The sequence below is a fragment of the Branchiostoma lanceolatum genome, chromosome 4 (genome assembly GCF_035083965.1).
Source record: "Branchiostoma lanceolatum isolate klBraLanc5 chromosome 4, klBraLanc5.hap2, whole genome shotgun sequence".
NCBI lineage: Eukaryota > Metazoa > Chordata > Leptocardii > Amphioxiformes > Branchiostomatidae > Branchiostoma > Branchiostoma lanceolatum.
In genome coordinates, this window is record NC_089725.1 from 4,824,122 (window position 1) to 4,849,990 (window position 25,869).

The 25,869-nt window shown below is 46.3% G+C and overlaps 1 protein-coding gene across 1 annotated transcript; it reads left to right on the plus strand.

The window, feature by feature from the left end:
• The first annotated feature begins 846 nt into the window (after positions 1-846).
• Positions 847-17,242, plus strand: LOC136432305 (sulfotransferase 6B1-like). Its single transcript, XM_066423498.1, has 6 exons — positions 847-1,101; positions 11,344-11,570; positions 12,470-12,602; positions 13,204-13,298; positions 15,083-15,239; positions 15,539-17,242. Exons 1-6 carry the CDS (start codon positions 915-917, stop codon positions 15,646-15,648), a joined length of 909 nt encoding a protein of 302 aa, XP_066279595.1. The 5' UTR covers positions 847-914; the 3' UTR covers positions 15,649-17,242.
• Positions 17,243-25,869: the final 8,627 nt, after the last annotated feature.

Here is a 25,869-nt window from a genome sequence, read left to right on the forward strand (position 1 = left end):
CAAACGCTTTACCTCCTTACTTATGCAAATTCGGTCTCATTTGCATAGTTTGCACTTAAGTGTGTACAACTTGGTCTAACCTACCTGTGTACCAAAGAACTTGACGATCTGTCGATCCACTCTTCAGTTCTTCTACATTGAAGATTTTAACAAATACGCCATTGCAGTTCCAGTCACACATGCCAGGGGGCCCAAAATCGACCTTGACCTTCCTCCGCCTAACACCCACCCACATACCAAAAATCATTACAATCCATGTACAGGTTCTACAGTTATGGTGACTTTAAGCGTCCGGTGACACATACATACACACAAACACCAAACGCAAGCAAAACAGTATCTCCATGAAAAAGCCTTTTTTCATGGAGATAACTATTTTTTTGTAAACATTAAATCGCGGTCACCTTCTATTACTTCCAAAGTGCCAAAATTGCCAATCTGAAACATTTCTGGAAAGCTGACACCTTCCAGCATCTTACTGGTTAGTTTTGTCAGATTTAGTCCTTAACGCAACTTAGAAAGGAATTTGTCGGGAAATGGCTGATACGAATCTGAGTTTCTATGCGATTCACGTGATTTGATTGGTCGGGGTGCTGACTGCACACAAACAAAAGCAACAGTCAATGGAGTCTGCATGGGGAGAGCTAACAAAAGTGAATTTTAGAGGTCAGGCGACGCTTATTTGAATTGTCGCACATCCCTATACGTAGGCTGTGCTGGATTTGGAATAAATTATAATACTCAATTAGTAAAACTCAAAATACCTCGCTACGCCTCACGGAAAAAGGCATGCAGACCCTCAGTCAAGTTCAGAGGTCATGCATGTATGCTTTTGACCCCGAACGGTCGAACTTCGGATGGCCAAGATCGATATCACGCCACTGAGTGACTGAGTACTGTCCACACACTTCAGAATGGCTTCGCAAGAGACTCCAGAGCCAGAGTCGCCCAAGCTAGGCGCTGCCATGCCTCCGTTGAGGAGGTACGAGTACAAGGGAGTCACGCTAGAGTCAGCCACGAACCCGATCGAGAACATCAGAGCTATGGAGACTTTCGCCATGAGAGACGGGGACATCGTCATTGTGGCATATCCCAAGGCTGGTAGGAAAGTGGGGTATATCATGACATGAATGGATCAGGGCTATACTGAACCAGGACAGTTGGGGTCAGCCGATCAGGACGATTCGGGTTATGGTTAGGGTTAATGTTAAGGTTAGAGTTGGAAATAGGGTTTGGGGTAATTTTGAATCAGAGTTACAGTAGCCGTCTTGACAGTGAAACGTTTAAAACACTTTAGACTCTAGAAAGATAGTCATAGCCCTGGTGCCGAATCGTCCTGATCGTACGATCGCTAGGGGCCCAACTATCTGACATCCAACGTTGGGTATCTTTTTCTATTCGTCGGGTGAGGGCACTTAAGACTGAGTCCACTTCAAATAATCCCAACCGGTTCCGACCCGGTTCGGTTGTCTTTAGACCTACGGGTGGAAGGGCAGTGCGCCACCCGTGGTGCAAGATATTACAGTCGCGCGTGATTCAAAATGTCTTGCAGTAGTTCATATTTCTTATGTTTGCTACAAGCGTTTTCTGGCATATGAGACGCCGCGTGCGGGCCAAACCAAAAAAGGAGGATGAGACGCATGTACAGGGACAGGCAAGACCAAGCTTGAACCCGCCGGCGTTCGTCCTCGCCGCGCTGGCTGTACTGTAAGCCGGGCACGTTGATCGGGTCATAGGAGAACACCAAAGAAGAAGCCACGGGTGGCAGGCCATTGCATTTGAAACATTCGAAAACTTTCAATGACAATTGCACAAACGTTTCAGAATGAGGAAAATATACTTCTATCGCTAGCGCAGGCTTACTAGTGTAAGAGCCCATAGTGGACTCATCCCCCCCTTCCTAATAGATATAGACTCTTCCAGTGACGTCATGGTCAGAGGAGAGAGAGATGAATAAAGACTTGTTGGAACTGTCTGCATGTCTGTGAGTGCTCCTTGAGGTATCACCGGAGATTCACCTAGGGGTGGGGGACAGGCCAGAAATGGTCCGTTACACTGATGGCAGCGGTGTTCGAACCTTCTCCGTCGATGCACCACTAATCTTACTCGTCCCTGCCGGAAAAATCGCTTCCCGCAGCTCCGTCTGGCCGATGCCCCCCTCCCCCCCCGGACCACATGCGTTCTGCTCTGAAACCTGTACGCTTCCCAGCAGAAGGTAGGCTACTGCCACATTCCCGTTCGTCCGTAGCTTGGGCTATCTCGTCGTATGACATCGACTAACAATCCGGGGGAATTTGTCATTGACTCTGAAGTTTCGTTTCCTCATTATAACCCGATGACATCGACAAACTCACGTGCACCTCTAGTGGCTTCGCCTATTTAGGCGGGTCTCACACAGCGGTTCCCCGGACCAGCTTTAACCGCTCCTACGCCTTCAGGTGCGACAGTACAGCAACCAACACCACCTAGTACATCGTTAGAATTAGGTGCCACATTCCAACAACCACCACCACCTGATATGTCTTCAGATGCTACATACCTACTACCACCACCTAGTACATCTCCAAGTGCCACATTCCAACAACCACCACCACCCGGTACTTTGGCAGGTGCTACCTACCAACCACCACCACCCGGTACTTCGGCAGGTGCTACATACCAACCACCACCACCCGGTACTTCGGCAGGTGCTACCTACCAACCACCACCACCCGGTACTTCGGCAGGTGCTACATACCAACCACCACCACCCGGTACTTCGGTAGGTGCTACATACCGATTTCCAACACCCGGTACAGTTCCAGGTGCCACATTCAAACAACCACCACCACCCGGTACGTCCGCAGGTGCTACATACCAACTACCACCACCCGGTATGTCGTCAGGTGCTACATGGAAACAACCGCCACCACCCGCACCACAGACAGGTTCCGGGCCGGTTCCAGCTACCCCACTACACCTCAAAACGCACCTACCTGCGCACTTCCTTGGCAAGGGGGAGGAAGACTTCCATGTCTGGCTTGGTAAATTTGAAGTTTACGCAGACGCCCATCAGTACACCCCTGACGTACGAGCACGTATCCTCCCCACCTTCCTGGATGGACCTGCATTAACATACTTCCAGAGCCTCCAACAGGACATCCGCCGTGATTACACCAACCTCCTCGGGATGCTGTCACATGCCTTTTCTCAAGACAGGTTTACCTTCAGTTTCCAACAATCCCTAGCGCAACGGAAACGCCAACCTGGTGAGTCATTCATCGTATTCGCAGCAGAACTAGAAGAACTGGTCCGGCGTGCATACGCTACAACGCATCAAAACGCGTCAAAACGCTACAACGAGCCTGCCATCAAGGGGGTTGCCCTCCAATACTTTACACAAGGCATTGATGCTGCCACGCGCCTCCGAGTGATGGAGCGAAACCCTGCCACCATCGAAGAGGCTGCAGAGATTGCCACCCTCTACGAGCAAGCAGTGGCCGCCTCTGCCCCGCGGGAAACTCGAGAGCAACCGGTGAATGCCGTCCAGCGAGACGATTTGCACACAGCCGTGGCCACCCTGACCGAGCAGGTCTCTATCCTCACCAACCTGTTCCGAAGCCAGCATCTGTCCTCAGCACCCAGGCCCTACTACGAAGCCCGCTCCGGTTCCACCTCACCTTTCCGCCAACCGCCTGCCAATCGTTCCCGCTCGCCGTACCGTAACGGTTCCTTCGCCAGCAGCCGTTCACGTTCACCATACCGCGGAACTACCGACACTCGTGCCCGTTCCCCATCTCACCCATCGGACAATGTCCGCCCTAACTCCCCGTACCGTCACTCCACTGACTCGGGTTCTCGCTCGCCATACCGCCAGCCGTCTTCAGACCGCCCCAACTCCCCGTACCGTCACTCCACTGGCTCGCGGTCTCGCTCTCCATACCACCAGTCGTCTTCAGACCGCCCCAACTCCCCGTACCGTCACTCCACTGGCTCGCGGTCTCGCTCTCCATACCACCAGTCGTCTTCAGACCGCCCCAACTCCCCGTACCGTCACTCCACTGGCTCGCGGTCTCGCTCTCCATACCACCAGTCGTCTTCAGACCGCCCCAACTCCCCGTACCGTCACTCCACTGACTCGCGGTCTCGCTCTCCATACCGCCAGCCATCTTCAGAACGCAACCACTCCCGCTCACCTTCCAGATCAGTCCGTTTTGCTGACCAGGGAAACGACCTTCCTCTGATGCCGCGGGCCGGGCATCAGTAGACCAACCGCAGGCCCCCTCACAGCACCCCTCCCACCGATTCCCGCCCACATCCCACATTTCCGCCATCTTGGAGGGGTCAGCCACGAACACACTTATTGACACAGGATCAGCCATTTCCCTCATTAGCGAACAACTGTATAACTCCATCCCCCATCTGCGGTGTCGTCCCCTGATGAAGCAATTTACTCCGGCGCGGTCAGTCACCGGTCAAGTGTTGGACACTATTGGAGTTATTGACCTACACATCCACCTGGGCGACCGTGAAGCAACTCATCCCGTGCATGTCGTCCGTGATGCAGATCAACCTGCCCTCCTCGGTTGGGACTTCTGCGTTTCCCAACAGGCCATCCTTGATGCTGGCAGGGGTACACTGACTATCGGAGGACAACCCCTACCACTCCTAACGTCATCTCAGCTGCTTCCCACAGTTTGCCATGCCGCTGTATGTCGCACCACCTTAGTGCCCCCGCATTCCGTCATGGCGATACCGGTCCGCCTTACACCCGGAATGGCGACACGCGCCATCCCTAATGACTACGCTGGTTTATTGGAACCACGCCCCTACACCGACAAAGGGTTCGCCATTGCCAGAACGGTCGCCACAGTCAACAACTCTGAAACCGTTTGTGAGGTGACCAACACATCAGATGAACCTGTCACGCTGAAAGCAGCCATGCCACTGGGATCCTTCCTGCCATTAGACGATGATGACATCGCCGAACAAGATCCTTTGGCCAGCACCACGCCTCCCAGTGTCGACACCACCGACCTTTTCCCCGGATGAGGCGTGCCAACTCTCTGACCTCCTCCAGCGTTATTCTGACGTTTTCAGTCGTCATCCAGGGGACAGAGGTCGCACGTCCCTCGCTCAACACTGCATAATTACCCATGATGACCGGCCAATTAAACAACGACCACACAGAATGCCCATCCACCGCCAGGCCGAGGTACAACGGCAAGTCGCGGAGATGCTGGATGCGGGTGTGGTCGAGCCCAGTCAAAGCCCATGGGCCGCACCCGTAGTCCTGGTCCGAAAGAAAAATGGCACCCATCGATTCTGTGTCGACTACCGAAAATTGAACCACGCAACAGTCAAGGATGCTCATCCCCTTCCCCGGACGGACGACACCATCGATGCCCTGTCGGGCTCAGCATACTTCACAACATTGGACATGACGGCCGGTTACTGGCAGGTCCCCGTCCATCCGGACGATCGTGAGAAGACGGCCTTCACCACCGGCCGTGGCCTGTACCAATTTACAGTCATGGCGTTCGGCCTCACGAACGCGCCATCGACATTTCAGCGGTTAATGGAACTCCTCCTGGCGGGATTAGACTGGAGGTCATGTCTAGCCTACCTTGATGACATTATCCTCTTTTTACGCACCTTCGAGGATCATCTCACGGTCCTGGAGGAAGTTCTTTCCCGATTCCGTTCTGCCAACTTGAAACTCAACGCCGAGAAGTGCAAGTTTGCGCAGCCAAAAGTCCACTTCCTTGGCCACGTGGTTTCCCGACATGGCGTCCAACCCGATCCAACCAACACGGACAAAGTCCGCAATTGGCCTACCCCTACCTCAATCGCTCACGTAAGATCCTTCTTAGGGCTGGCGTCCTACTATCGGAAATTCGTACGCCACTTCGCCAAGATTGCCGAGCCTCTGCACGTCCTGACAAGAAATTGCTCATCCTTTTCCTGGTCATCAGATTGTCAGGCAGCCTTCGAGACCCTACGGGAAGCGTTGACGTCTTCACCGATCTTGGCATACCCAGATTTCAGCCGACCATTTACGCTACACACTGATGCGTCGGATTCCGCAGTTGGAGCAGTGCTATCCCAGACCACCGACCGTGGCGAACAAGTGGTCGCATACGCCAGTTGTACGCTCACTGCACAAGGGAGGCGATGGGCTACGTTCGACCGGGAGATGTGGGCCGTCGTGTGGAGCATCCGTCACTTCCGCACCTACCTCGCGGGACGGCGCTTTACTGTCATGACTGACCACAAGCCCTTACTCGGGTGGTTCAACAAGCTCACTACGCACGATCCAACAGGACGGCGTTCTAGATGGGCTGTGGAACTGTCTACATACGAGTTCGACCTTACCTACCGTGCGGGAAAAGCCAACAGCAACGCCGATGCTCTCTCGCGCCTGCCCGCGTCAGTGGCTACTGTCGACCAACCACCGACCCTACCCCAAGATCCTACGGCTGAACAGCCAACAGCGCCACTTGACAACCCTCCTGATGGTCAACTGCCGCCCCCGCCAACGGATCCCCCAGATGAACACTTGTTACCCCGTGCCGATGCTCTATCGCGCCTGCCAGCGTCAGTGGCCGCTGTCGACCAACCACCGTCCCTACCCCACGATCCTTCGGCCGAACAGCCAACAGTGCCACTTGACGATCCGCCTGATGGTCAACTGCCGCCCCCGCCGACGGATTCCCCCGACGGACACTCGTTGCCTCATAAGGTACAACAGGCACAAGAGGCGGATCAGGATATTTCAGAAATCATACAATGGAAGAGACAACGCCAGGGCAGGCCCCCATGGCACACCATCAGTCGACGAGGCCGATCTCTGAAAGCCTTGTGGGACCAGTACCATTCGCTCGTGGTCAAACGCGGTGTCCTGTACCGACGGTGGAAACCCAACGCAAATTGCCACGTGATCTATCAACGGGTGGCACCTGCAAGCCTAAGGCCCGCCATTCTGCAGGAACTACACAATGGCTCTTGCTCGGGACACTTGGGAATCACAAAAACACTGAGAAGGGTATATATCCGCTTCTACTGGCCGGGCATGAACCAAGACGTCAAGAGGTCGTGTCGCGCCTGCCAACATTGTGCCACAAGGACAGCACCGACACCCTCAGCTCGAGCACCTCTGAAACCCATTCGGGCCGATGGCCCATTCAAGAAGGTGGCCATGGACTTGACCGAACTTCCGAAATCAAAAAAGGGAAATCGGTACTGCCTAGTGTTACAGGACTTCTTCACTAAATATGCTAACGCCTATGCTATTCCGCGCCAAGATGCCCCTACAGTGGCTCAAGTCCTCTTTACCCACTACATCAGAGAACATGGTGTCCCGTCCTCTCTGCACTCCGACCAAGGTCGTCAGTTCGAGGCAGATTTAATGAAAGAACTGTACGCTGCACTGGGTATCGCCAAAAGCCGCACAACCCCCTACCATCCCCAAGGGGATGGACTAGTGGAGCGCTTCAATCGAACGTTGAAAGCAATGCTCTCGAAGTATGTATCGCCTATGGGCGACGACTGGGACGACCATCTCTCTCATGTTCTACTGGCATATAACACATCCGTACACGCCTCCACCGGCTACACGCCCTTCCTCCTCGCCCATGGAAGGGAGGCAAATCTTCCCGCTGATGTGATATTTGGCACGACCCCACCGGGAGCGCCGCCCACAACCACGGCAAGGTCGTACGTCAAAACTCTGACAAGCAGTCTTCGCACAGCCTTCGCTCACGCAAGACAAAACATGCAACGAGCAAGCAGTCGCCAGAAAGCTGCATACGACTCCACTACGTCCCACAGGCCATACAAGACAGGCGACAAGGTGTGGGTCAACGATCCTACGGCGCTACGCCGAAAACTCAAACCCCGGTGGAAAGGTCCATTTGTAGTCGTGGAACGACTACACTCCGATGGAGAACCGGGGGTTACATACAGGATCAAGGACGCTCGAAGCAACCGCAGGAAAATAGTGCATTATAACAGACTGAAGCCTTGCTACACACTGCCAACCGTGGCGCAGCATCGGGATCGTCAGCCGGTGCCCACCGGCGACGCGCCGACGTCACAACTGGCGTGCGACAGCTTTGAGGACCAAGCTCCTCAACAGGCGACTTCTGTAGCAGACACTAATCAGCACACCACACGGCATGGCCGCCGAGTAACCAGACCATCAAGGTTCGCTGATCGACTGTGTTATGGACTAAAGGCCGCCGCTTAACCTGGACTATGTCAGAGGTATTCTCGTCGACCAGATGCTAGGACTTACAACACTGGGACTTGAGTTCACGAAGCAACCTGTGTTAGATACCAGAACATTCCATGTCAAATTCTATACCTGCTAGAATACAGTTAGAACTGTTTGTCACGGAATTATGTTGTCCACGCATAGTAGGCATGCCAAAGAAAAAGAAGTCGTTAGCTGTTATTAACGTTGGTTATGTTTAAAACAAAGATACAGGATGTTAAAGAAAGAGAAGTCGTTAGCTGTTATTAACGTTGGTTATGTTTAAAACAAAGATACAGGATGTTAAAGATACACATAACTTGGTTGAAATTCAGGAGAATTTTATTTTAGATAGGGGGGAAGAGTGTAAAGTTCGAATAGTTGAAGCCGCCACCCCCCGGGAGGAGAGTGGTACGACCCAGAAAAAGAGAGAGTCTTTGTTCTATGTTGTGTTCCTGATTATAGACCTTCTTCCCGTCACATTCGTCTCCTATCGTCTTTGACTACCATGATTGGAGTCTTACACTGGTGGCAGCGGTGGGATCTGGACCTACGTGACCCCGGTAAGCCTGTCCCTCACCCCCGAACTGTAGCAAGGTCGGAGGAAGAAAACTTTTGCTGTTGTTTTGAGACCGCCGCCATGATGCGCGCGCCATGATGTGGGAAGCTCGAGCGCCTGCCAGCCGACTTCAACTCCCAACCGAGCACTACAATTGGACTGCAAGTTTTATTTGCTGTCAGCCTCTCCTTATCAACCTCTGCCAAGACCTGTCAATGACTCAAGTTTTCTTGGCATTCATGTGCCATCGGCTCCAATCAGCGGAAGAAGAAGAAGCCGAGTCGGGCTCCCCGACACCCCAGAGACTCTGCCGACACCCCGCGGGCCCCGGCCCCGTCAACCAGCCGGCCAGACCGATGGACCCGTCAGCGCTTAACACAACACGTGTCTCGCGTCCCGGTCGGACTACAACACCGTTTGCAGAAGACTCCTTAACATCACCTACAGAGGACTTTCAGCCGAGTCGGGCCCCCCGACACCCCGTCAACCAGCCTGCTAGACCCGTCAGCGCTTAAACACAACACGCGTCTCGCGGGCGGACTACAACACCGGGCGGACTACAACGCCGTTTGCAGAAGACTCCTAACATCATCTACAGAGGACTGTCATACAAACTTCTGATATAATCACGGTAGCTTTTGTTATTGGCAAAATCGAGGTAAAATTTGCAAAATCACGCGTACATACATACATGATCCTTTGATGTCTCTGATGTTACCCGACACCATGAAGTTTGTTGCCAGGCAACCGCACATACACAGGGAGTTTAGGTTTTGAAGCCTGTATTGTTGTTTCTTTCAAGTTGTATTGATATGTTAGAAATGTTGGATGATGTCAGTTATATTGATGTGATAGGAATGTTAGATGATGTCAGTTATAGTGATGTGATAGGAATGTTAGATGATGTCAGTTATATTGATGTGATAGGAATGTTAGATGATGTCAGTTATAGTGATGTGATAGAAATGTTAGATGATGTCAGTTATATTGATGTGAAAGAGATGCTAGATTGAGTAACTGTAGAATTGTGGGACATTGTGAAGTTGACAGAGAAATATTCTCTCGTCTTCCACTCACACTTTGAGGTGTGTACAGTCCTTGACGGACAAGGGTACGGGACGTTCTGGTACACATTTATTGTGCTTCTCACGCCGCCCATGGCTTACCCCAGGGTCGCATACCGGCAGCTGAACCTACCCGGTCTCGTCCTTCTGCAGCACTGCTTTCTATTATCATAATTATGTAGGGTACGGGACGCTCTGGTACACATTTATTGTGCTTCTCACGCCACCCATGGCTTACCCCAGGGTCGCATACCGGCAGCTGAACCTACCCGGTCTCGTCCTTCTGCAGCACTGCTTTCTATTATCATAATTATGTAGGGTATGGGACGCTCTGGTACACATTTATTGTGCTTCTCACGCCGCCCATGGCTTACCCCAGGGTCGCATACCGGCAGCTGAACCTACCCAGTCTCGTCCTTTTGCAGCACTGCATTTATCATGTAAAATTTTTAAAAAAGTATATAACGTTTATCTTGGCCATATTGTTCGAAGTTCACCATTATGTTCTATTGTAAACTTCAGGAGAAGTTTTGTTTGTTCATAGGGGGGAAGAGTGTAAGAGCCCATAGTGGACTCATCCCCCCTTCCTAATAGATATAGACTCTTCCAGTGACGTCATGGTCAGAGGAGAGAGAGATGAATAAAGACTTGTTGGAACTGTCTGCATGTCTGTGAGTGCTCCTTGAGGTATCACCGGAGATTCACCTAGGGGTGGGGGACAGGCCAGAAATGGTCCGTTACACTAGTATTAGCATATCATTATCATGACCGCGAAAGCGCTCCCCCAGTCGGTTTCCTCTTTACACACAGAGGAACCGCATCGCCCCCCCCCCCGCTGAAGTGGACTAGACCGGGGTTGGGATGTGGTCTGGTGCGGTTCCTGGAAAAACCGGATTATCCTCTTTAGACTGGGAACGGTAAGCGAACTAGTTCGGTTAAAGTGGACTCAGTGTAAAGTGCCCCATCTGTTATACAACTACGGTATGTGGTCCCGGAGGACACAACGTAATTGTTCGCCTGAATATATACATAGCGCATGAATGCGACAAGTGTTCTCATGATCACTGCTTTGTGTTCCCAAACCGACGTGCTATGTCACGTACGTATACGTTAGGATAGATAATTACACATACTAAAGAAATGGGAAACATGATTGTTGATGCCTACGCTTCACATGTTATTGTCAAAAGTATCAGATTAAGCGCTTGCCATTCTTTTGACATAATTCCATCAGGGAACATAATTCCGCCACCCTGAAAATACACGTTCAATTAGATCGCCAATCCAACGTCTCTTAGTATAATGCACTCCTGTATATCATATCTGTGCATACCTAGGGAGTGCTGCGCTAGAGATCTCTCAAACCCACTGTTCTTCAAAGTGGCGGATTTATGTAACCCGGCGGATTAATGTTGATGGAGATTTTATATTCAACATCAAAATGTGGTGTACACTAATCAGAAATTCAACGATACTTTTTGCCTTAGGAACGCATTTGTTGTACGAAATCTTGTACGGGATCTTGCATGGAACAACACGCCCGCCCAACGAGCGTGGGTTTGCCGCCGGTCTTGAGTTCTCATTTCAAACGCCGACTGGACGTGACGTAGGTCACGTCAGACTGACGTCAGCACCCACGTCATCGCCCAGGACTATGTCCACACACCTGCAGAGGCGCATGGCACCGCCCGGTTTGGCACAGCCTGATAAAGACGTAGGAAACGTTTGTTTGTTTGTCTGTTTGTTTGTCTGTTTGTTTTGCAGAAGAAATTTATTGCACGACAATTGTACATGGTACAAAAGTATGGCAAGAATTCGTAAAGATAATACAAAGTAGAAGTATAGAATAAAACTTAACATCCTAATTAATAATACAATACAATAAGGGCTAGCATACATTTTGATATAGCATCCTAATCACCAATACAATACAATAGGGGCTAGCATACATTTTGATATAGCGTAACAGTTATGATCGAGTTGGTTTAATCATTAGTTTCGGTATTTTTCCTAATGTGAAAGCAGTCGTTAGGATATTTACCTATTTTCGTATTGTGTGGATTGTTGCATTTAAATATATACTCAAAACGGTCGGTAGTATCGATACTCTTAAAATTTGTACTTGTTTTGAGAAATGTGAATAACTTATTACGTAAAACATCATATCTAGAGCATTCCATGACAAAGTGAAATTCATCTTCAATATTCATTGGACAATATGGGCAAAACCTTTGGTCAGGGGCTATATTGTAATATCTGCCCGTCTCTATTTCAACTTATGACTACTGATTCTTAACTGAGGTATCGCTTTTACGAACCGGTGAAGCTCTTTTGGGCACATCACACCAGTTTTGTACGGTAGGTACAGGCTGCGTAAGAACAGGCTCATTGCTTAGATCGACTCACTGATCAGGATGAACCCCTACTGTTATTGATAAGTGTGGTGGGTTCTTTAATGCGCTCGGGGTGTGTCCCTCCTCCAACACGGACCTCTGCTACGGTCGTGATTTTTGAGTGGTAGATAGCTATTGTTTCTTCCTTCATCCCAAAAGTGAAATAAATAGTTGTGACCTCGTTATGTTATTTTCTTCATATGCTTATTTTGTGTTTCAGGTTAGAGTTATTGTTGTGATGCGGAACCCTAAGGACGTGGCGGTGTCTTACTACAACTTTGAAAGACATAACCCATTTTCGCAGTCTCAGGACTCTTGGGATGACTTCTACAGGCAATTCCTCGATGGAAAGGGTGAAAATAACGCTCATTTTTATGATTGTATGTACATGCACGCTTTCTCGTGCTTTGAAGGAAATTGCTTCTATATGCAGCTATTCATATCATCTTTCCTTTACTTCTCATGAAAATTTGTTACTGTTCTTTTATTCTATAGTAACATTCCTTGAAAGTTTACTTCTTATATCCTACCGACACATGTTTATTTGTATCGCATACCCGGTTAACCACCTCATGGCGTAATACACCAGGTTTGTCTGATCCACTCACACTGGGATGAACATCTACTCTTTTCGATAAGTGTGATGGGTTCTTTTTACGTGCTCGAGGTTTGGCTCTCCCCAAACACGTTACCTCCGTTTAATACCCTATCCGGGGACGTCCGTAACCGAACCTAGGTGCTCATTTGCACCTGTGTCAACTTGTCAAGTGAGGAAATTGATTTAAAGTGCCCTTCCCAAGAGCACAACATCAGGACCTGTCAGGGATTTGAAGTCAGTCCCGCCAGGTTCTGAGTCAAGTACCCTAACCACATGCCACCGAAGCCATCGTTAGGACTATGCAAAATAGTTTCTTGATGTTCATTAATTGATGATGCTTCTTTGTACACTCCCAGCTGTATATGGTCCGTACTACGACCACGTGCTGGGATGGTGGCAGATGAGAGACGATCCACACTTCCTGTTCCTGAAATATGAGGATATGAACAGAGTAAGTGAGAGATGAGAGTAGCTAGCTTATACCAGGCTTCAATCGGGGCTGGAAAACTAGAAATTGGTCAACTACAGGAGTCTGCCAGCCAATATATAGATACAGTTTGAAACTTGGAAAACTGTTGTAACAGCGGGGATCAACCTCCACTAACTGACCAGTCTAACCGGTCTGGACCTTTTAGCCTAGTGGTTAGCGCATTGGATTCCCGAAGCCCTGGAGCGGCGTACTCGCCTTTGGGTTTTTACACTGTATCTATCGGCTGACAAACTCCTCCATTTGGCCCGTTTCTACTTCTTCCAGCCACGCCTGGAGACTGGTAGAGGCTAGCTGTAAAATTTGCAGTCTTCTTGCAGGCCCTAGAAGCGTAATGAAGCTTCTTATCTTAATATATGGCAATCCTATAAGAAAGAAGCTGTCAAAAGTCACCTACCTGAGTTTTAGTCCATGAAAACATGCATTGGCAGGGGTGTCAGGTCTCTAAAGTTTCAATCTAAAGCATAATTTCAACTTTCTAATCGGCACAAGCCCTACGAATCCAGCCGTGTTTACAAAAAATGACCTTTGACCGCTTTCTCTACCTGATAATTACACAAAAACACCAAACTTCTACTGCCTACAGACACCACAAACATGGATCCAAGTCTGATTTTTCAACACAAATAGAAGGTAAAAACCCTTACCTGTAACATCCAGCTCAGAAATACCAACATATCCTAGAAAAAACCCCTTTACAGCTACTTTTACCAAGGGTACCAAACCTATTTCCTGCGTGGATTACGCTTCTGTCGCCTTCAACTTGGAGCGCTGGCGTTCATTTTTTTTGGGAGCGCTGATTCGCGTTTTCAACATGGGCCAGGAGAGGGTGTGTCCAACATCATCTTAATTCCCCACAGATAAACATGAAAAAAGACACATTTGGGACAAAATGAAGAGTTTAAAACTCCGCGGTCGGCCCCTTAATCAGATCAACAATCCGTTGGACCAAGATTTTAAAAAGTGCTGTGCATCAGCCATCAATATTTCAGTTATATGCAAATCTATTTCTATTAATATTAATATTGCACAATTGAATTTGTCATCATTTCTGCAGCTTACTACTATTGCTCCTGCGAATACATATGTAGGTTAGGTTATCGCCTGGAAACCAGCCCAGACGGGAATTCCCACACAGAGGCGTTCCTTACGCACGCTTTAGCCTAGTCTGTATAACGCAAACTCCAGCTGTCCGGGGCTGTAATGGCCCCTTCCCGCCAGGGGCTGACCGGTTACAGGGCGGCTGCTATAAGCGCGATTAAATCAGGCTAGCTTTAGCCGTGGCATTATTGAACCTTGGCCCATGTTGAATTTCATTGCTTTCTGTTTGTTTGTTTGTTTGTTTATTTATTTATTTATTTCACCAGGGGAATCATGTCGCCAGCTGGCGATTTTCAATGAGCCCTGGGGGAAAAACCCCAAACAAAGCTGTTTACATAAAATTCAAACAAGGTTGCAAGAAATAACAAAACAAGGTTGCAAGAAATAACAAAACAATATGCGAACTACAAATTGATATAAAACTGGAGTAACTTAGATAACATAACCATAATGTCATATAACCAAATAAGTGCCTTGACATAATGAACTAATAACAAAACATAATGGAATGAAATCAGCTAAGTAGAGTCTGTTAAGTGGAGTCATGACAAAGGATCTTGTTCTTTAATATGTACTCGTGAAAACTTGCTTTTGGACGATAATAGGTACAGCACGATAATTGCTACCGCTACGTTTACCCATACCAGGACCTGACATCGGCGGTGAGGACCATAGCCTCGTTTCTGCAGAAGAATCTGAGTGACGACGCTGTCGAAGCCGTTGCCGAGGCCTGCAGCTTCCAGACCATGAAGGAGAGATTTTCTCAATCATCCATCCCATATTACCCTCACCTTACCAGAAAGGGTGTGTTCTTGTCAAAGCAATCATTGCCTCCATGGAAAATGGAGGTATTGTTCTCTTTGTCTGTTGGTCTCTGTGTCTGTTGGTACCTGACTTCGGTTGGGGAGGTAAAAGCCGGTTGAATTAAGGAGAGGGATCGGATCCGCCTTCCAATACCGTGCCCTACGCACAGTGGATGACAACCCACTGCCCCTACGGCCACAAAAAGGCTATGGGATTACCTTTTAAATTAGCTTTCTTACCTAATGTCGCTTTGTCTTCCATGAGATTATTTGTGAAATATTTTGCTGTTTTTTTTAAAGGTAAAATCGGTGACTGGAAGAACTACTTTACACCGGAGCAGAGCCGCGAATTTGACTCTGAGTATGAAGACAAGATGGCCGACACAGGGCTCAGCTTCGACTTCGAGTAAATCCTATAGTCTCTACCTGACTAACTACGCTAGCTGTAGGGAGCCTTATACAACCTGGATTCAGCAACCTGGCTCAAGGCACCGAGGAAAAATGGTTGCTGGGGTCAGGTGGCTGCTGAAGACAGGGTGAGGTAAACTATGTAAAAATGGACGGGACTGTTTGAATGTAATGGCTTGTGACTGGAGATGGTTACCTCCGGCAGGTGGTTGTCCCACCAGGTAATTTTGCGAGGGGAGTTTGGGCACCATATAGTTTCTTTGGCCTGGCACAGTCGGAAATGTTAACCTTCCTGTGGACCAAGGACGTTTAAACCTGCTTGCGCGAACTGAATCTCCTGACCAACTATTCCCCCTTTTGCCGAATTCTACGACCATTACCCCCGTAGAAAGGCCTGGCGAAGACTAGGTAAATCCCGGACAAAGTTTTACTAACGTTTGTTAGACAAAGGCAATGAATAGAGAGAAGATATGTAACCTTAAATTGTTTCTTTTTTTTCAGTAAGGATACACTAACTCCATTATAAAATGAATGAATGAATGATTTTATTTGCACGACAGTTGTATCGGTGACAACGATGGCAATGTACATGTAACATAATTAACAATCTATGTGTATTTTTCCACAATTCTAATTACTACTTTATTATATCAAATATAATCTAGAGTGATAACTAAACTGAACTATTCTAGATAGCATATTGCATATTTCTAGGCTACTTTGCGACTTAACGTTCGTCAAATCTCATTTAGGAGTAGTACAGTTTCTTTTTTGTATAGCGTTATGAATATATTGTCCTATCTGGATAGATAAAAGTACATTGAAAGTATCGGCACTTGATACTGCAGGGTAATATTCGACTTGCATGTAATTAATTGCATTAACTTTTGTCTTTCATCATTATAAGTAGGGCATATCATTAGAAAGTGATATTCCTCTTCAACACTATCTTGGCATGAAGGACATAGTCTCTGGTCTTTTGGTATGTTGCGGTGTCGTCCTTTTTCGATTTCTAGACAGTGTGCACTTATTCTCAGTTTGGTGATGCTGGTCACGAAATTTTTGTTTTTAACAAATAAGAGGTAGTTTTCTATACCAAATGTAGTTTTGATTTTAGAATATAAGGTATGGTAAAGGTAAAAAGGTAGTCCCATAGGCTTTTCGAGTGTCTAGGGCAGTCTGTATTGGAAGGCAGACTGCCCTCTCCTTCCACTGCTTTTCACCTACCCAACCTAAGTAAGGTACCCATTTTTACACCTGGGTGGAGTAAGAAAAGTGGTGTTAAGTGTTGCCTTTCCCAAGGGAACAAGGTCGGTGACATGACAGGATTCAAACTCAGGACCTTTGACGCCCTGTCGTGACGCCGCACGGCCCCACGTGTCAAATGAACGTGATCGAATTTGGAATCACACAGCATCTCGCACGAGAAGTCTTGATCTGCTTGCTCTTAAGGACTTTTTGCCAGCAATGCCGCCATATCAATATCATCCTCTCAATCACTGCGCAATTTTTCGAGGAGCGCACAATATTTGCAGGTCATCGAGCCCTATCCGACCTGACATCATGGTAGATTTTCAGACGAAAGATATGCTGGACTCGCTGGCAACTTTGATTTTCAGCAACCTTCTAGTGATCAACAAGTTCCAGCGAGGGCTCAGTAGACAGTTGTTTTGTTTGTTTGTTTGTTTGTATTGCATACCCGGTAAACCACCTCATGGGTTAACACAAAGGTTTGTACCGAACAGTATTAGCTGCATATTTGTAAAGATTTACATGATCCACTCACACCGGCGGAAAGGACCCCTACTCTTTACGATAAGTGTGGTGGGTTCTTGTACGTGCTCAAGGTATGGCTCTCCTCAAACACGGGACATCCATTTAACTTCCTATCCGAGGGACGTCCCTAACCGAAGCTAGGTACTTATTTTTACCTGAGTGAAGTGAGGAAAGCCGTGTAAAGTGACCTTCCCAAGGGCACAACGTCAACAGGACAGATCAGGGGACCCCGGATTCGAACCCGGTACCTCTGAGTTCTGGGGCCAAACATCCTGCCACTGCGACGCCACGTCTTTATAAAGACTACTAGTAACGGATTCTTAAGAAGTAGACATTAATTGTTGCATTGTTTTTTTGCTTCATGTGGCTGTGTATGTGTTATTACTGTGCGTTTGGGACTGCATTGTGTATGCTGTTCCTTTTAACAGGATACATGTGTAGCAATAAAATACCTGTGCTGTGGGTTTCTCACTATCAAGTGAGAAACAATGTCAAATCTTTTTTGTGTGTAAAGTGGGTTCGATTCGCAACTTGAACAAGAGTCTAAGGACCCAAAATCTCCATGAAACGTTGTTTTTCTATTAAACCAGTTCCCCCCATTCTATATCGCTCGATGGTATGACCCACACTGCAAGGGGAGAAGTCTGACCTACTTTCGCTATACTGACAGATGGGGTGCCACATGACAACAATGCAGATATAGATTTTCCTCATTACTTATGCAAATTAAGTCCAATTTGCATAATTTGCAGTTCATTGTATACATCTCTGCTTAAGCTACCTGCATAGTAAATAACATGAAAATCTGTCGCTCCTTTCTTCAGTTATTCTCCTTTGAAGATTTTGACAAATACGCCATTACAGTTCCAGTGACACACACCAGGGGGCCCAAAATCGACCTTGACCTTTCTCCTCCCGACACCTACCCACATACCAAATATCATTACAATTCATCTACACGTTCTATAGTTATGCTGATTTTAAGCATCCGGTGACACATACATACACACACGGTGACACAAACATACACACACGCGCACACACACGCAAACACACTAACTTTGCATGATTTGCACTTCAGTGTGTACATCTCTGCCCAACCTACCTGCGTACCAAATAACATGGAAATCTGTTGTTCCTTCCTTCAGTTATACCCCTTTAGAACATTTTTACAAATAGGCCATTGTAGTTCCAGGGACACAAACAAGGGGGCCCAAAATCGACCTTGACTATTCTCCTTCCAGCGCATACCCACATACCAAATATCATTACAATCCATCTACACGTTCTACAGTTATGCTGACTTTAAGCATCCAGCGACACACATGCAAACGATTTACCTCCTTACTTATGCAAATTTGGTCTCATTTGCATAGTTTGCACTTAAGTGTGTACATCTTGGTCTAACCTACCTGTGTACCAAATAACATGACGATCTGTCGATCCTCTCTTCAGTTCTTCTACATTGAAGATTTTTAAAAATACGCCATTGCAGTTCCAATCACACATGCCAGGGGGCCCAAAATCTTGACCTTCCTCCTCTTAACACCCACCCACATACCAAAAATCATTACAATCCATGTACAGGTTCTACAGTTATGGTGACTTTAAGCATCCGGTGACACATACATACACACAAACACTAAACGCAAGCAAAACAGTATATCCATGAAAAAGCCTTTTTTCATGGAGATAAAAAGAAAGTACCACAAACACAAAGAAAACTGACTAGGGAACAGGCAACAACACAACAAACACATGATATAGTACATGTTATATGAACCCAAGCTAATACAGAAATCTATTACAGTCCAGCCTGTCTATGATTTAAGGCCACAGCAAGTAATTTTTATGGCTGGCATCAGCGCGCTCATTACTTTTCGCCTGATTGAAAATAAAAAAACCTCAAGAAATTTCATTGCCCTCCGACGGTGGTCAACATGCCAAAAATTTGCAAGTATGTCGTAAACGTTGACAGTCTAAGGTGTTAACTACCCATGATGGTATGACATTAGCTGTTTTCTGCATTTGTTCTAGTTAGTTGAGCTGTATGCACATCTTCAAGGACAGTTTAATGTTGACAGTCTAAGGTGTTTCATTGCATATGAATACCCAGCGTAGTTCCTGCCCATGATGGTATAACAAGCTGTTTTCTGCATTTGTTCTAGCAAGGATATCATATAATATCCTTGGTTCTAGTTAATTGAGCTGTATTCACAAGGTGTTTCATCCCATATGAATACCCATAGTAGTTGCTTCAGATGATGGTACAACAAGCTCTTTTCTGCATTTGTTGTAGTTAGTCTATTGAGATGTATACACATCTACAAGGATATGTTTACTGGTGAATCAAGGAGGTTTCATATTATATATGAAACCTCGTTGGTTGAATACAGGAATAAAAGACCTGTTGGGCATATTTTGTCGCCTCAATTCTTGTTTAACAAGATTAATGATCTCAAAATTTGAAAATATAGGAATCTTGTTTCTTTGGCACGCCTTGTTTTTTTTTTACTCTTGAGGACACCATAGAAAGATTATTTTCCCATTGATTCAAATGAATCATTCCCATTGTCTTTTCAATAAATGCAATAATGAATGTAGCATTTCTGCTTTATCATTCTAAAACCTTAAAGTTTTATTCTACTGTCTACCTGTTGCCATTGAGTTCACACGTCGTCGGCCTGCAATGATAACTTCAACAGCTAGGGGTCCTTACTGCCACCTCGGTTGAGGGCAATTTACCGTAAGCTTTGCCTGTCCTCTTGTTTCTTTCTTTGTTTGTTTGTTTATTTGAACCTTTGTTTATTCATGATAAGCTCAAATCGGCACGCAGGCCGCTTTTCATTGAGGTCATGAGAGAAGAGGTAAGGGTCAGATACAATACAACAGAGATACACAGTCATTTGAGTCCTAATAACTCTATCAACATATATCATTACATATTTATGGTACAACAATATACAATTTCTACAACATACAACATATAGTAGGGCGAAAGCTGGTTAATGGTCCGTGTCTGTTCGTTTTGTTCATTTCCTTTACTTCAAGAGTCTCTTAAAGGAAGTCAGATTCGGAGCCGTACGTGTGTCTGGCGGTAGGCTGTTCCAGACATTTGGTCCGCGGTAGGCTACCGATCTTCTGAAGATCTCTCGCTTGGGTTTGGGGACAACCAGCTGACTGCTTGTGCTTTGTCTGGTTGTACGAGTACTCTGGTCTCTACAGTACACAAACATCTGGCGCATGTAGGGTGGTAGTTTGTTGTTTAGGGCTTTGTAGGTTTGTACGGCATTGTAGTACTGGAGTGTTGTTTTAATGTCTTTCCAGCTCAACCGAGAGAGCACTTCGGTTGATGGTGTCCTGTGTGGGGCCTTAAGTATCAGTTTTCCAGCCCGATTCTGCATACTTTGAATTTTCTGTAGATCCTGGTCGGGGGCAGCTTCCCATGCTGTGCAAGCGTATGTGATGTGTGGTAAGAAGATGGCATTATACAGGGTACAGAGTGCTGAGGTTGAGATGAAAGGGCTTACGTGTTTTATCGTGAATAATGACCGCCTCAGTTTTCCTAGTTCAGCCTTTGCCTGGTCTTTCCACTTGAGCTGACGATCGATAACAACACCAAGGTACGTGTACAGAGTGCTGAGGTTGAGTTAACGCTAGGCTTCTTGTTTGTTATCTCCATGAAAAAAGACTTTTTCATTGGGATAATGTTTTGCGTGCGTTTGCGTGTGTGTTTGCGTGTGTGTATGTTTGTGTCACCGTATGCTTAAAGTCAGCATAACTGAAGAACGTGTAGATGAATAGTTATGTTTTTTTTGGTATGTGGGTAGGTGTTGGGAGGAGAAAGGTCAAGGTCGATTTTGGGCCCCCTGGCATGTGTCACTCGAACTGCAATGGCGTATTTGTAATAATCTTCTAAGGAGAATAACTGAAGAAAGGAACAACAGATTTTCATGTTATTTGGTATGCAGGTAGGTTGGGCAGAGATGTACAAACTGAAGTGCAAATTATGCAAACTACAAACCCAATTTCAAGTATTAAATACAACAAAATTACAAACATTACGATTCAACACATTCATTCCACACGACAACAGAAACAACATATATAGAACAAACACAAGCACCCTGTGGCACATAAAACAAAAAAACCCAGCCACAACAACAAATAACTTGCGCAAATAAAACACATCATATATAAAACCAAATTTCATGGAGATTCTGGGTCTTCAGACTCTTGTTTGCTTGTTTATTCATTTATTTGGGTTTATCACAACGTGAAAGGGAGGGCAAAAAAACAGTAGCCGTGGCGACTGTTGTAGGGCTTACTTTTACTTGCTGTCTTGTATAAGCTATATACAAGACAGCAAGTAAAAGTAAGCCCTGCAACAGTCGCCACGGCTAGGCAAACAGGTGCCTTTACCAGTTGCCCCCAACACACTAAAACAACATCAAAACACATCAAAACAACTATTTATACAAAGCGGGTCATATTGATAAGATAAGCATTACCCGCATATTATGCTGAGATGGGAGATGGATAAGCTGCGGTAAGTTTCCTCCGATTCCCCCTGTTGCTGGCAAGGTCAGATATTTGTTTCGGCGAGAGTTGGTTGTGGGAATCTCCATAAAAACGAATTTTTGAACACATCAATCCTAGGTTGGTAACTCTGGTGCTTGAGCGCATGACTATTTCTTGTTCTCTTTTGGACTCACGGTGCATACGATCATGTCCCAAATCCACGCGTTGTCGCCCTGCAATGATAGCTGTCACAGCTAGGGGTCCCCACTGCCACCTCGGTTGAGGCCCAACACATGCGTGTCTGCGTGCCCATTTCAGTTGATCGTCGTCGGCCTGCTATAAAGTTCAGCATTAAGGTAATGCACGTTACTTTAGCCTTAATTCACAGTCCAATTTCATATCCGATCGAAATGATCAGATAAACCATTCATTCAAATACTATAAATGCATTTAAGTTTGCGTGGTTTTTATTTCGCGCTAAGGTGACAATTGAGTGTTTGTGGTGGTTTTAAGTTGACTGAAGTGCTATAGTCACATACTGCTACGGTATTTGACAAAAATGTTTGCGGTGGCTTTAAGGACACAAAGGCTACAGCAGACGCTATCAACGTTACACTCAGTAACATATCGAAAGCTTTACCACCTCTTGACACCACGTACTTACCTGCCTTCCTCCCCGCACCTATGCCACCGCAGATCAAAGTGTAGGAAATGTAAAACAAGCTACGTAACAACCGGGTTCGGAAAGCAGCGGGACCCGATAGCGTCACTGGACGGCTGACGAAAGAGTTCGCCTGTGAATTAAGTACTCCTCTTACCTGGATCTTTAACGCATCCTTGGTAGAAGGGCGTGTTCCACGAGAGTGGCGCGAAGTCACAGTGATCCCCCTAGCAGAAACAAAACCACCATCTGTAAATGATCTTCGACCGGTGTCACTTACTTCCCTCCTGGCAAAGGTGTGCGAGGAGGGAAGATATTATCAGAAATCGCTCCCAACATAGACGCTAAGCAGTTTGGGGGACTACCTGGGCGGTCAACCACACAATGCTTGGTAGACATCACGCACCTGCTCAACAAGAACTCCGACCGCGCCAGCACAGTGAGTAGTCTCGTCCTAATAGACTACTCATAAGCATTCGACCGCGTCGACCATACTAATGCAGTAACAAGACTGTTAGCATAAAAGACCAAACGACAATTTGAGACAGCTTCCTCAACTCATTTCTAACCGCTCCGAGACATGATTCCAACCGCTCCAAGGCATGATTCCAACCGCTCCAAGGCATTTCCTTCCGCTCCGAGGCATTTCTTACGCACCGCGACAGATTTCCTTACGCACCGCGACAGAATTTCCTTACGCACCGCGACAGAATTTCCTTACGCACCGCGACAGAATTGCTAAACTGCTGGGGATATGGTTACAGTCAGACCTTAAATGGAACACTCAGGTTAGTCACATGACAAAACAAGGCAGTAAGCGTCTTTTCCTAAGGCGCTTAAAACAGTTCAACCTACCGTCCGACGACTTGGCTGCAGTGTTCACTACGTATGTTAAGCCAGTGCTGGACTACGCAGCCCCAGTTTGAAGTCCTGGACTAACAAACAAACAAACAAACAAACAAACAAACCAACAAACAAACAAACAGTTATCGCAGCTGGAATCCATCCAAAGGAGAGCGTGTAAAATCATATTGGGGGGCAGGTACTCTAACTACGCTGACGCCTGTACACAGCTTGGTCTGCAACGATTGGAAACGAGACGGGAACAGCTTCGCTTTGGGAGAAAACTACTGAAGAACACGTCCTTGAGAGGTCTGCTCCCTCAATCCAGAGGACAGATCAGCTCCCGCCACACAAGACATTGTAACGAACTTGACACAGTCAGAACTAGGACTGAAAGATTTAGAAACAGCAGTATACCGTACATCGTAAGACTGCTGAATAAGGACAACAAACCATAACGTACTGTAAAAACTTACCTGCTGTCACAGCTTAGTTCGATCCGCTACGAATGTGAGAAACTTTTAATTCGAGAATTTAATGCAAGAAACCTTTTAATTGATCAATTTATGTGCCGGTAACTGTGTCTAATTAATGTAGTTTTATATATATTTTAAATGTAAAGCGGCAGATCAATTCAGGCGCCATCATGGGACCCTGCCACCCTGTCACTCTTTTATATGAGAATAAAAACCATTATTATTATTATTATTATTATTATTATTATATAGTAGGGCGTGGCAAACATTCCCATGTCAGTTGAGGTCAGAAAGGTGAGAGTGAAACATGAATGTGATCATTGGGTGAATCAAGGGATTTACGTCCAGTACAAACCCCCATGTAGACCTTGTCCTACTGTGACGTGCGGCAATGAAAAACGGAGGTGTTTTTACACATGACGTAACGTTCTAAATGTATGTCTGACGGAGTTTAAAATCATCTTTATTCTGTACAAGATGATAGCCTGAGTACCGTCCTCTGTAGTGACCGCTAGTTCCAAAAAAATGCTTGCTATATGTGGTTAGCAAGCGATCTATTTTAGCCAGCGGTCACTACGGAAGATGGTACTCAGGCTAACAAGATGAATAAAAAACATACATTCTAAAAGCCTGGGACAAGCCATCATCTCTTGACTCGTTATCACCAGAAGTACGCAAGGCAGAAAAAAAGCACGATATACTGGTCACTAAGTGCATCGGACATTCTGGGCGTTCCCAACGAAATATACAAATACACTATATTAGAAAAACCTTACGTTTTTGAGATATCAAAATCGTGATTTTAGGTCTGCCGGAAAATAGCCCTGAAGTGTATTCCCATGCAGGCCTGTTTCCGTCACATTTCTCAACTTATAACTTTTAACTTAAGTGCAAGTTCATGCCCAAAGGCTAATTGCAGACAAACAAGCACATGGAAATATATGAAAATTGAAATAGTTATCTAGTCTACTGTGCAAGTTCTATTTTAGCTATAGTTGAATATGGTTGGGTTTGACTTCTTTTTTGAAGGCTGTATAACGTAAATGTATGATATTTTGTCAGGTATCATATTCTGTTTTTTTTGTCTTTTTACAAAGTAGAATGTGAAATTGTCACAAATGTGTCTCAAGCAGCAGCCAGTCTTAAACTTTGATTTACACAATTCAAAGAAATGGTCCCGTCAAAAGACGATAGTGTCTTCTCTTTAGTTTTTTTTCTATCATCTTGCCATCTTATCTATTCAGTTTAGTTTGTGTATTATCTATCGTTTATTGAATAATTGTTTTTTTCTTAAAAAGACTATAATGTCCGTAAGAAGTGTTGATAGGAAGACCTGAGATGACCTTGATATTTTAGTCAGTGTTCCTTGAAGGTTGATTGACCCCCTTTTTCGACCAATTATTGGGATTGCATTCGCCCTTTCGGATGGGGACGTAAAACCGTCTGCCTCGTGTATGGTGGAGATTCAGAAGTCAAACCTCCGCACGTAATTAAAGTTCCTATCTCACTGGACCCGCGACACGTTGGCGTCCTCGCCGCGACCGAGCGATTTTACAGCGCACTCAAAGCGTAAAACGATTCGTATTTTCGCGATGTGTTTTGTTGTCTTGTTAGTAATACTTGTATGCTTTGCATGATGTTCCCATGATAAAGTCACCGGTAACACAAACACAGTTTAGGACGCAGTGAGATCACCAACGTGTCGCGGGTCCAGTGAGAAAACGTTATGGCCTTTCAAATATATTGATTAGAAAAATGACACAATCCTTTTGTCGCAAATGTTCTTGACAAAAGACTCGGCGGTTGCTTATACTTTTATTGTGTACAAGTGACCGGCAGGCCTGGTCGGAGAAAATATTCCGTAGTTAATGATATGCCCTTTTCCGTGCCCAGGCCGTGCTGGCCGTCGTCAGCCCCAGGTTTAAGGAGGAGATGGAACTGCAGAC

Excerpts from the sequence above, each read along its gene's own strand:
- LOC136432305 (XM_066423498.1), top strand. The coding sequence starts at position 915 with ATGGCTTCGCAAGAGACTCCAGAGCCAGAGTCGCCCAAGCTAGGCGCT. Across the intron at positions 1,102-11,343 it reads TGTGGCATATCCCAAGGCTG|GAACGCATTTGTTGTACGAA; the intron begins GTAGGAAAGTGG and ends TTTTTGCCTTAG. Across the intron at positions 13,299-15,082 it reads AATATGAGGATATGAACAGA|GACCTGACATCGGCGGTGAG; the intron begins GTAAGTGAGAGA and ends TACCCATACCAG.